Here is a 12210-nt window from a genome sequence, read left to right as displayed (position 1 = left end):
CTTGTTTGGAGATGATCAGTGTTATTCGGTTCACCTGTGAGTGGTCATAATGTTTTGGCTCATCAGTGTATGTACTTGGTGAAATACCTCTTTGCTCTGGATTTTAAAGAATGAATAATTGGCTGAGACAGGAACTGCATTCTTTGTGTGGCACAACGTTGTGTTGCCTCGTTTCATGTCAGGATCAAACCTGTAATTTGCTGTGCCATCCAGAAGCAATTTTTGGCCCTTATTAGAAAGGACAGTAGAGACGGACACTAAACCTGGGCGAAGAGCGTAGGGGAAGACATGCAGCAAAGAACTTGTGGCCGGATTCATCATGCTTAAACCAATATGCTTAACGGGTGTAGCCAACAAGATGCCCCAGAAGCAGTGTTTTAACACAAGAATAAACCAAACCCAGATGGCTCAGCTTAAAATGGCAGTACAACAGTAAAATTCAGTAAATGAAAATTTACTGGTTTGTTTTGAACTAATGGATTATTTAATTTAAATGACACAAGAGTCCTTAAGTGATATTGCAATCATTTTAAAAATTACACCTGAGGTGATAGTTTTTTTTGTGTGATACTGGCACAAGACTGGTAATGACTGCGTTACTACACTGGTCAGTGTCATGACTGTTACTAAAATAAATACAGTGGATATAAATAGTCTACACACTCCTATTAAAATGGCAGGCTTTTGTGATGTAAAAAAACAAAACGAAACAAAACAAGATAAACATGTCAGAACTTTTTCCACTTTTTTTTTAAAAATTGGAAGCTATAAAATTAAAGTGAAAAACAATCAGAAACATTTTAGGGGAAAAAAAATACAAAACTTACACCTACCATCAATTAAAGTGATTGTCATTAACCCAGAATAAAGTTGAGCTGTTCAGTTAGGATTTTCCTGACATCTTCTTGATTGCATCCAACCGTAAAGCCACGATCCACAAAGAGCTTACAAAGCATTGACGGGATCTCATTGTTGAAAGATGTCAACAATCAGATCAACAGGAGAGGGGTACAAAAGAATTCCCAAGGCATTAGCTATACCATGGTGGAACACAGTGAAGACAATCATCAACAATTGGGAAAAAAAGGCACAACAGCGACATTACCAAGAACAGGATATTCCTCCAAAATTGATGAGAACCTAAGGGGAACACTGATCAGGGAGGCTGCTAAGAGGCCTACAGCAACAAAGTCGAAGTCGACAACTTTTCAAACCCCTAGTGTTTCCAAGTGGTATTATTGTTTTCACTGCCGTAGCAAAGACGACTCGCTCGCTTTCCATTTATTAGCAGCCTGGCTACTGTCCAAAGCAAGAAAAAACTGTAAGAACCCCAATTTGAACTAGAAACCCTGATCTCAATTCTATGATAAAGGCGGAGTAAAACATCCAGTTGTATTAATAAGTAGGCAGGTTGTGTTACTTACTGATCAAGTAGAAATAATACCAATTGAAAGTCGGTTTGGAACCTCTCAAGTCCGGGAGCTCTCTCCATCAAGTGAACGCCCATCTTAGATTCACTCTTGTTCATCTGGTCTTCTATCTCTTTGCCTTCTTTGCTTCCTCCATTAACTGGGTTCTTTTTCTTTTGCCGGGTAGTTTCCACAATTACTTCAGTTGTTACACCGTCCACCATTGCCTAGCCTGCTACGGGTGGTTGACACACTTCCTGTGCCATAAATCGATTTGCTGGGAAAATCTGTACGCGGTGGCAGACAGAATTACACTTCTAGAGAACCAATCTAAAACACCGATGGTGTCATTATTCTATAGCCATTACACTGTGCGATCAACATTTACTTCATAATGATAAGTTAAAGGAAAAAAGTTGTCTACTCCCGCTGTGAAGGAGCTGCAGGAATTTCTGGAAATTACTGGTTGCTCTCTACATATTATACCCATCTCGTGTATTCTTCATATATGTCTGGAATATAGGGTAGGGTGCCAAGACAGAAGCCCCCCCTTTTTTTTCTCTCCCCAATTGTATCTGGCCAATTACCCAACTCTTCCGAGCCATCCCGGTCGCTGCGCCACCCCCTCTGCCGATCCTGAGAGGGCTGCAGACTACCACATGCCTCCTCCGATACATGGGGAGTCGCCAGCTGCTACTTTTCACCTGACAGTGAGGAGTTTCACCAGGAGGATGTAGCACATGGGAGGATCAAACTATTTCCCCCAGTTCCCCCTCCTCCTCGAACAGGTGCCCTGACCGACCAGAGGAGGTGCTAGTGCAGCGACCAGGACACATACCCACACCCGGTTTCCTACCCGCAGACAAAGCCAATTGTGTCTGTAGGGACGCCTGACCAAGCCTGAGGCAACATGGGGATTCGAACCCGGATCCCCCTGTTGGTAGGCAACAGAATAGACTGCTATGCTATCCGGATGCCCCAAGACAGAAGCCTTTTGACAAAAAAAAAAAAAAAAAAACCCATCCAAGCCCGGCTAAATTTTCAGTCTCCTAAAACCATGTAGAAAAATTTGTTATGGTGTGTTGAGACCAAGGTTGAACTATTTGGCCATAATTCCAAAAGGTATGTTTGGTGCAAAAACAACTCAGCATGTCGCCAAAAGAACAGCATCCTATGATGAAGCGTGGTGGTGGCAGTATCAGGCTTTGGGGCTGCTTATCTTCAGCTAGAACTGGGGCTTTAGTCAAGGTGGAGGGAATGATGAATAGTTAAGACGTGCCAAGCTGATAGACTCTTACCCAAAAAGGCTGAGTGCTGTAATAAAATCAAAACGTGCTTCAACTAGAGTTGTGCACACTTATGCAATCAGGTTATTGTATTTTTTATTATTATTATTTATTTCCCTAAAAGGTTTCAGTTTGTTTTTCTCTTGAATTTTATAGGTTGCAATTTCACATTAAAGGTGGAAAAAGCCCTGACATGATTTATCTTGGTTTCATTTTTTTTACATCACAAAAACCTGCAATTTTAACGGGGGTGTATGGACTTTTTATATCCACTGTAGTTCATATACGTACAGTGAGCAGTGCAAGTTGCCTTGACAGCTCACTTGAGTGAACCAGCTTCTGACAGGTTCTAGCAGCCCAGTGGACGGGGCAGGGTGTTACTGGTAAAGATGGTGCGCTTTCCCTTGATAAAGGATTATGAGTTTTAGGCAAAATGCCCTGTCGTCTCCCAACATTTTGATCACCTCTCTCTCTCTCTCTCTCTCTCTCTCTCTCTCTCTCTCTCTCTCTCTCTCTCTCTCTCTCTCTCTCTCTCTCTCTGTTTTTATAGTTGGTGTTGTTTTCGGGTAAGCTCAACACCATAGCCAGCATTGTGACGATTTTCTTCCTGTTGGTCTATGCTGCGGTGGACTTGGCTTGCCTTGCCCTGGAATGGGCCTCCGCACCAAACTTCAGGTAGCACACACAGACATGCAACCAAACCAACACAAGACACATTACACATTTCCCACAAAGACTTGAACTTAGACAGGCTTTTGGATCTGCCAGAAACAACATTCAAAGATACTCTGACAAACGCACATGACCAAAAAGCATGCTGGTTTGCACACACGCAAGTAAATACACATGGACAAGAAGTAGATCATCCATCACTCTTGGGATCTCTCTGTATGTACCTGTTCCTTGCTTAATGAACATCCTCACACAGTCTCGCTTTCTCTCTGTCCCTCTCTCTTTCTTTCTCTTTTATGCTCACAGTCACACATTTTGTATAATTGTATATACCTATTACAGAGCCATGATTGTCCAGTGGCTTGTGATATCTTTCATATGAATCTAAAAAGTGTGTGTGTGCGTGTGTGTGTGTGTGTTTGTGTGGGGGGGGTCTTTGTAGTCAGCCAATCTTCCGTTTGGATGTAAGATATTTGAGTGAAGAACATCACAAGTAAAAATGTCTTTCAACCACTCACTCTCTCTCTCAACCACTGGTTTGATGTGTGTGTGTGTGTGTGTGTGTGTGTGTGTGTGTGTGTGTGTGTGCGCGCGCCAGCTGGCCTCTGTTTTAGCACCAGTGTGCTAATTAAAAGACGTAAAGTTAGCCACTGCTCACAAGCCCCATAACAGAGAGGGATGGACAATTCAACTTTGTGTGTCCGCGTGTATGTAAGTTTATTTCAGTGTGTGTTAATTTTTGTGGGGTACAATATGTATTAACACATGCTCAATAAGCAGCTTGTTGAGATGCATCGTGACCTTATTTATGATGTTTGTTGTTATGTGTGTCTGCCTGTCTGTCCATGTGTGCATGCATGCATGTGTGTGTGTGCATACACACATCTGTTTCCTTTGGAGTGTATTGTTTTACTCTTAGTTCTCTTGCATTGATCCTTATTTAGGCTATGGTCACACATGCACAAAATTAACATTGGCGAATATTCGCCCCCCGTTCACTTTCATTCTGTGCGAGTGAAGGGGTGAATAAATCATCCGCTTTCGATGTTGAAAGAAATGTGCATCTTCGCTTTGCGTGGAGTTCACCTTTGGTGACCTTTGACTGGGGAATCTGCAGCCTCAACCAATAGCAAAGAAGTGTGTGGTTGATCCCACTCGGCTGTAATTAACTATAGTTTTCTTAGTGAGCCAGGATGGAGGAGACAGATTGTTGCTGTGTCTAACCAGCCGGTATTGTACGACATTGCTTGTGAAAGCTACAAACTGCCCCACAAGAGAGATGCAGCCTGGCTGGCAGCAAGTCTGGAGACAGGCAATGAACGTAAAAAAATGGAAAATCTATTAGCAACATCAATTCGTATCTCGCGGTATACAAATATACCTAGTACAACGATGCTCTTCCTCTGTATTTGTCCATAAAATTATGATAACATGTACAAGTGAGACAAGTGAAAACATTTCTTTATCTTTGTCTGGACTTAAGTGGACATTTTCCAATCGCAAAATCAACAAACGTTCATGTATGACTGACAACCACAAAAGTCCGTAAAACCTTGCTGTGTTTAGAGAGTGAGACTGGTGTTGCGTCTCTGTTGTGAAAATGTGAAGGCTTGCTTTACTGTGGACATAGCGATATTAGAAATGCTTCACCTGTAAGTAAAACCGTGATCCACAACATTTTGGTGTAACTAAGAGATTCACTGAAAACTTTTTTATACTTGCATAGATTATCAACAACAATACAAAATATTGCCAGTTACGTCGGGGGTTGGGTCCGTTTTGTCGAAATTGCTCACCTCATCCAAAGTTACCTACAGCCGCTTGAAATGTTACGTATAGCACCTTTAATGTCTGCGACGCCAGTCGCGAGGCGGTAGCAACTGAGCCATTGGACTTTCAGTGACTGGAAAAAGGTTGTGCGGTCTGATGAATCCTGATTCCAGCTGCACTGCCATGATCATAGACTCAGGGTGTGGTATAAACACCATGAGGTTGGTGATAGACCCATCTTGCATGGTTGCAACGGTACAGACTGGTAGGGAGGTGTAATTACTTGGGGGGGGGGGGAATTCTGCTGGCTCCATTGAATCCTGTAGATCGATGTCTGGATGCCAGAGCGTACTTTAACATAGGAAGGAGCAAACTAGGTTCATCTATTCGTGGCCATCATATACCCCCAAGGGTATGGGTACTTTCAACAAGATAATCCTCCCTTTCATAGAACAAGAATTTTCAAGGAATGGTTTTAGGATCATTCAGGTGAAATGAGATGATGAATTTACCACTAAAATTCCCTGATATCAATCCCATTGAACACCTTTGGGATTAACTTGAATGCAGCATCTTTAGATGGGAGCGTCCACCCATCAACCTTGGGCAGTCGTGCAAAGCATTGACGTCTGCATGATCAGTTTTAACAATGGGGTGCTACAGGACCCTTGGTGAGTCACCACCACAGCATGTGGAAGCTGTTATCAGGGCCAAAGGTGGTCCAATGTGGTACTGAACAGAGCTGGGTTTCTATTTTTCTGGTCACTGAGTGTTGTTCAGGACATAAAAACTGTCCTGTGTACATGCATCTGAGAAAAAAACAAGAAATTGGGAGACACTAACAATTCTGTGAGGTACCCTAATAATTCTAATACTTTGTGAAAAGGGATTTATGTACCTTAATATTTTATTTCATTTCAAGTGTTATTGATTGTCAGATGCAAGAGCTGCCCAGTGCAAGTGAGGTCATGTATTACTCCACAGGAGCATTTTGGGGACTAAGTGCCATGTTTGTGGTTGTATGGATATTATATGGAGTATGGAATCTGTCTCATTTCCTTTATTTCCAGATTCTGCAAACCCAGTTTGGGATGCCAATCCTGTTATCCTCCAGTCACAAACTGGCATCTCTCTGTAATTCCCTTTTTAAAGCAACAAATTATTATTATGGTGTTTAAAATTGAATCCTGAATTGGTGCTAGCTACTGCTGAGACCTCTTGCAGTGGTGCTCAGTAGAACTGATCGAAATGGGATTTTTAAGACCGATACTCATTTCAACATTTAAGGATTTAAAAACCTGGTAATGATATACCGGCTGATATTAGGTTTTTTTTTTTTCCAGAAACACAACATTTATTATGTGTCGTTATTTAAGAGTTCTCACCAAGATAACATGACATAATGCAGTTTAAAAATAAACTTGTTTTATTGTCATAAATAGTACTTTGAACAAAGGTAATTAAGAGTCAAATGTATAAAAATACAAAAGTTTAAAAAAAATATGAGCTCCATTATAAGCTATAGAGTACTACTACTACTAATGAACATTAAAGGAAATTGTGTGTGCGTGCGTGCGTGCGTGCGTATGTTGTGTGGGCCTGCCATATGGACATGAAAGACAAACTATAAATTTAAAAAAAAATCAAGCAAAAATATATTATCCTTGTGAAATTAACATAATAGGTGGCATGGTGGCGCAATGGTTAGCACGGTCGCCTCACAGTAAGAAGATCCTGGTTCGAACCCCGGGGTAGTCCAACCTTGGGGGTCGTCCTCTGTGTGGAGTTTGCATGCTCTCCCCATATCTGTGTGGGTTTGCTCCTGGTGCTCCGGTTTCCTCCCACAGTCCAAAGACATGTAGATCAGGTGAATGGGCCGTACCTAAATTGTCCCAAGGTGTGAATGTGTCGGCCCTGGGATGTGTTGGCGGCCTGTCTAGGGTGTCTCCCCGCCTGCTGCCCAATGACTGCTGGGATAGGCATATATACCATTTATCAGTACTCTTGTGATTACAATTATCTGATAAACAGGGCTCTCCTTCATAGGCAAAAAAAAAATCATATAATAGGGTTTTTTTGTTATTTGATTATTAGCTTACACCTAATCTGTCACAATGACCTCTTTCTATGTAGCATATTCATATCTAGTTTATCCCTTTACCAGCACTCTTTTATTTCTATCCAATGCAAACTACGAGAAGCCATTTTTCAACCACCATTTGGCGCTGTCTAAAACATGCTATCTTAAACTATGCAGTAACTGGTACAGTGACCTAGAGCAAACGCTGCCGTTGAATGCATCTAATACTACATGACTGTCAGCAACGAGGACTTGCAACTTCGGGATTTCACACTACATGTTTGAAAGAGAAGCTAGATACATATGTTTGGCTACCATGCCATGTTAGATACTTGTTCAGCTCATGTTTGTTTACGTGCCCCCTCTGGTTTAATAATTTCCAAAGCACCGATTAACTATAGACATGCGAGTCACAGATATGTTTACCATTGCTTCATTTAGGCAGAATAAGTTAAAATGCTATAGTTTAAACACTCATTCACATTAGCGGTCTTGCACTGATAAACATGGCAATAGCTAGCTATCCATTGCTAACCTAATTTAGCGATGGACAGCGTGATAAGCTAGTATAAGCAATGTTGTCTGTAAACCTTTAGAAGTGATGAGAGAGAAATGATAGGACTGTTTGTTTACTCATTAGAACTGCAACACTGTTTCATAAATAAATCTACAGTCAAGATTGTCAACAGCTTAGCCTACACCACTCACCTACCGTAACGTTAAACGTAATTTTGACGTTTGACTGACGGCACCGACTTTCATGTTACTGCAGCAAAACCAGGCATGGCTGACATGAACGTTGTCAGGCTTATTTAGAGTAAGAGGAGAAGTGATGGCGGGGGGTATTCGTCATTGTTTAAGTAATGTATTTCAGGTGACAATTATCAGCTCACCATGATCACAGATGATGTCCGTTATCAGCTACTCTGCTCGGCTCTGCTCGGGGCAGCAAGACAACACTCATAGCATGGTTGAAGGATCCGTCTTCTGTCTCTCCATTTCTTTTTTAATTGTAATTTATTGGCCGTTATAAATGCTGATACCGATTTATCTGCAGTTAGCTCATATCGGCGGATAATATCGGCACGACAATTTATCGGTCGGGCTCTAGTACTCAGCCATATGCCACGGAGAGTCAAGAGCATGCAGGTTTTCATTCCAACCAGACTCCCTACGAGCTGATTTTAATTCATAAGCACACATTCAACTGAAGGAGAGGACTGATCACTGAAATCATCTGTTGTGGAGTCCTGATGGAATGAATATTTGCATACTATCTTGATGGATGCTCAATAATCCAGGTAAGAAAATCAAAGAAGGTTGAATCAGTTCATCTGGATGTTGCTTAGTTGAGTGATGAAATATACTTGCATAATAGCAGCCCTCCATAGCACATTGTTGAGTACCACTGCTCGAGCTAATTGTTTAGGAGTACAAGAAGTGGTTTCATCGCTTTGTTTTTTATTTGGATTCAACATCGAGCCTTTAAAATGTAAATACTCAGGTCTCAGAGGAGTCAGTTTTTTCTCTTGCATTTCCAATCCACAGTGCTGGTATATATTTAGCCTAATCTGCTGTGCCACGTTATCAGCACTTGACCGTTGGTGAAGGGTACGAGGGCGCAAGTTGGCCCAAACTTTTCTAACATCAACCTTTCTCCCCACTGGCCAGTCGTTGGGGCCCAGAGCTGATAAGGCGCTTGTTGGCCGGCGAGCAGGCTGCTGTGTACCACCTACTCCTCCCAGAGCTGTTAGTTCTCCTAGCCTGTTGTCACTGGGCAAATTTTTACACCAGTTTGTTTGTTTGTTTATTGGTTTATTTATTTATTTATTGGTTGTGTTCTCCCTCCCTTTCTATCCCCCTCTCCCACGTCTCTCTCCAAGCGAAAAGAATTAAAAGCCATTTAGCGCCGTCTCTCCCCCTGAGAACTGCTCTGTAATTAGCATAACTAATTTAGCAGAAATATTTCCCTTTCCCCTAAATTTGGCACACACCACCGTTTTTCATTTGGGGGGGGGGGATTGGGGAGGGAGTGCAATTATGATGTGGCGGAAAAGATGGCTGCTTGTTAAAGGGTGTGTATGTCGTGTGTGTTTGTACATATGCTTGCCTGTGTGTGTGTGTGTGTGTGTGTGTGTGTGTGTGTGTGTGTGTGTGTGTGTGTGTGTGTGTGTGTGTGTGTGTGTGTGTGTGTGTGTACATATATGCACATCGGAGAGAGCAGAGTGTGCAGGTACGTGATCTGGAGATTGGGTTTTGTGTTTTTCAGATCCAGTTTATGCTGTGTGATATTTGTTGGGAAGATATGCAAGCATATCTTCCTCTCAGATTTGCCTGTATCTGTGTGTGTGACTGTGTATGTGTACATATGCACCTGTATCTTTCGCTCAGTTTGCTTGAACATTCTGTTGTTTTGCATTGGTTTGTGTGTTTATTTATATGTGTGAATTGGTCTGCTTAGACACTGTGTGTGTTTTGCAGCTTTTTGTTTGCATGTGTTTGTTTTGTTTGAGGAGGCTACTGTTGGCTCCAGCTTATCAGTGGTCGCTCCAGTTGCCCAGAGTGCTCCTCAGGGGATGCTCTATGTCCTACAGCCATAGAGCATCCCCACACAGACACTGGCTACTTGTTATAGTGGCTCAGACACACACACACACGATCACAGGGTCAAATGGGGGCTCTCACATTGTGGGCAAAGGATGTTTTGCCAAACATATGAAACACAGTTGCATCCTGGCCGAGAGATGGACTTTTGGAGGGACTGGGGAATTCAAATACTACATTCCCAACAGCTCCACAGAATGGCAGACATTTGCTGTTGGGCACAGCAGCAGCTGATACTTGAATAGCAGATAGTAAAGCTGCCCTCTCTGAAGCTGATTGTCAAGAACAATATGAATTCACCAGCTTAACGAGTCACATTGAAAGCAAGAGGACTCTGCTTTCCATGACGGCCGTGATTCTCTATAAAATGGGAGAAGCCAGCATGGCCAGACAGGATTGAGTTGTCTGCAAACATCAAGGCTAATAAATAAGTTCTACTGACTTGGTTCATCATCTTTATTGTTTTATATGAAAGAAGAAGAAGTGGAATAAGATGCCTAAAATCCATAACTCAGTCTGTTTCTAAAATCTGCCCATTAATCCAACATTTAAATTACGTTTGTCCTAGAATAGGATAAATCTTATCATTATTATTATTACTATTGTTATTATTATCATAATGATAATGAAAGGACATTTCTTTGATGGTTTTTATGCATGTGCAGTCAGTACTGATGCGTAATGTAGTCTATTGAAGCAATAAAATCTCCACTGCATATCATATTGATGGAAAAATTGCCATCCTCTTGCTCAGGGGCCTATCTGACAGTGCCTACATGTACCAGAATGCATTGCACTTAAGCTTCTGTATCGGTTATGAAGTCCACTAATATTGTGGGATGCCATTTCCACCTTGGCTTGGCCAAGAAAATGAGGATGTGTTTGTTGAACAGTGTCTTTATAGTAGATCATAGCCCAGGTTATAACCCCAACTAGGCTGTTGTTTATCCATTTGCCAACTGACGTCAGGATGCATCACCTTGCAGATGGGAAAAAGCTGTTTCAATGCTGCCCCAGAGAAAAAAAAAAGATCTGGAACAACTGCCTGTATTTTTCATATGCTATGCACAAGACAGATAGAGATGAGGTAGAAAATTAGTGAATTTTCCCTTCAAAGTATTATTATTTTAAGCTAAGGTATTAGCATTTTTATTTACTTATCTATCTATCTATCTATCTATCTATCTATTTTATTTAGATTTTTTTCCTCCCCAATTGTACCCGGCCAATGACCCCACTCTTCCGAGCCATCCCAGTCTCTGCTACACCCCCTCTGCCGATCCGGGGAGGGCTGCAGACTACCACATGCCTCCTCCGATACATGTGGAGTCAGCAGCCGCTTCTTTTCACCTGACAGTGAGGAGTTTCACCCGGGGGACATAGTACATGGGAGGATCACGCTATTCCTCCCAGTTCCCTCTCCCCCCTGAACAGGCGCCCCCACCGACCAGAGGAGGCGCTAGTGCAGCGACCGGGACACATACCCACATCCGGCTTCCCACCCGCAGACACGGTCAATTGTGTCTGTAGGGACGCCTGACCAAGCGGGAGGTAACAAGGGGGTTCGAACCGGTGATCCCCGTGTTGATAGGCAACAGAATAGATGGCTATGCTACACGGACACCCTAGCATTTTATTTTTAAGGTATTATTGTTATTGTTATCATTAATCAAGGCAGCACAGTGGTGCAGTGGTTAACGTGGTCGCCTCACAACAAAAAGGTCCTGGGTTCGAGCCCCAGGGTAGTCCAATCTTGGGGGCTGCCCCAGGTCATCCTCTGTGTGGAGTTTGCATGTTCTCCCTGTGTCTGTGTGGGTTTCCTCCGGGTGCTCGGTTTCCTCCCACAGTCCAAAGACATGTAGGTCAGGTGAATCGGCTGTACTAAATTGTCCCTAGGTATGAATGTGGATGTGTGTGTGTGATGGACTGGCGGCCTGTCTAGGGTGTCTCCGTGCCTGCCGCCAAATGACTGCTAGGATAGGCTAGCATCCCTGCAACCCTGAGTAAGGATAAGGGGTTTGGATAATGGTTGGATGAATGAATTATTAATCAAGGTACCATAACAGCTTATTCTGCAATAGATCGTACTATGTGTCAGTTTGTATTCAAGTTAAGGCTTTATCATGTCTTAATGAGTTAGATCCTCTACGAAGGCAGTTGTGATCAGTCCTACATCAGTTCATACTAGTGTAAACTGTATATCAGGTTGTGTTCAGGTGGTAGCAGGCATCTGAGGTTATCCCTGTTCTCATCGCTATAGTGTCAGTGATACATTGCCTGACGTCATGTCTCCTTATACTCAATGACCTTTCGCTCGCAGGATGTGACAACATAAACTGGCAGCTTCAGTTTGTGTGTGTGTGCGTGTGCACGTGCGTGTGCATTTGGC

General features: G+C 42.6%; 1 protein-coding gene across 1 annotated transcript in view; it reads left to right on the top strand.

Moving 5' to 3' along the window:
- Positions 1 to 12210, top strand: part of zgc:153039 (uncharacterized protein LOC767698 homolog) — a 66916-nt gene that overhangs the window by 41123 nt on the left and 13583 nt on the right. Inside the window, exon 9 of the mRNA XM_056283528.1 lies at positions 3246 to 3370. Coding sequence (XP_056139503.1) covers positions 3246 to 3370 — 125 coding nt within the window. The remainder of the gene's footprint in view (positions 1 to 3245; positions 3371 to 12210) is intronic.

This window comes from Lampris incognitus, chromosome 7, assembly GCF_029633865.1.
Source record: "Lampris incognitus isolate fLamInc1 chromosome 7, fLamInc1.hap2, whole genome shotgun sequence".
NCBI classification, from domain to species: domain Eukaryota; kingdom Metazoa; phylum Chordata; class Actinopteri; order Lampriformes; family Lampridae; genus Lampris; species Lampris incognitus.
The sequence above is the reverse complement of the archived record's forward strand: the minus strand, read 5'-3'. Positions and strand labels throughout refer to the sequence as shown.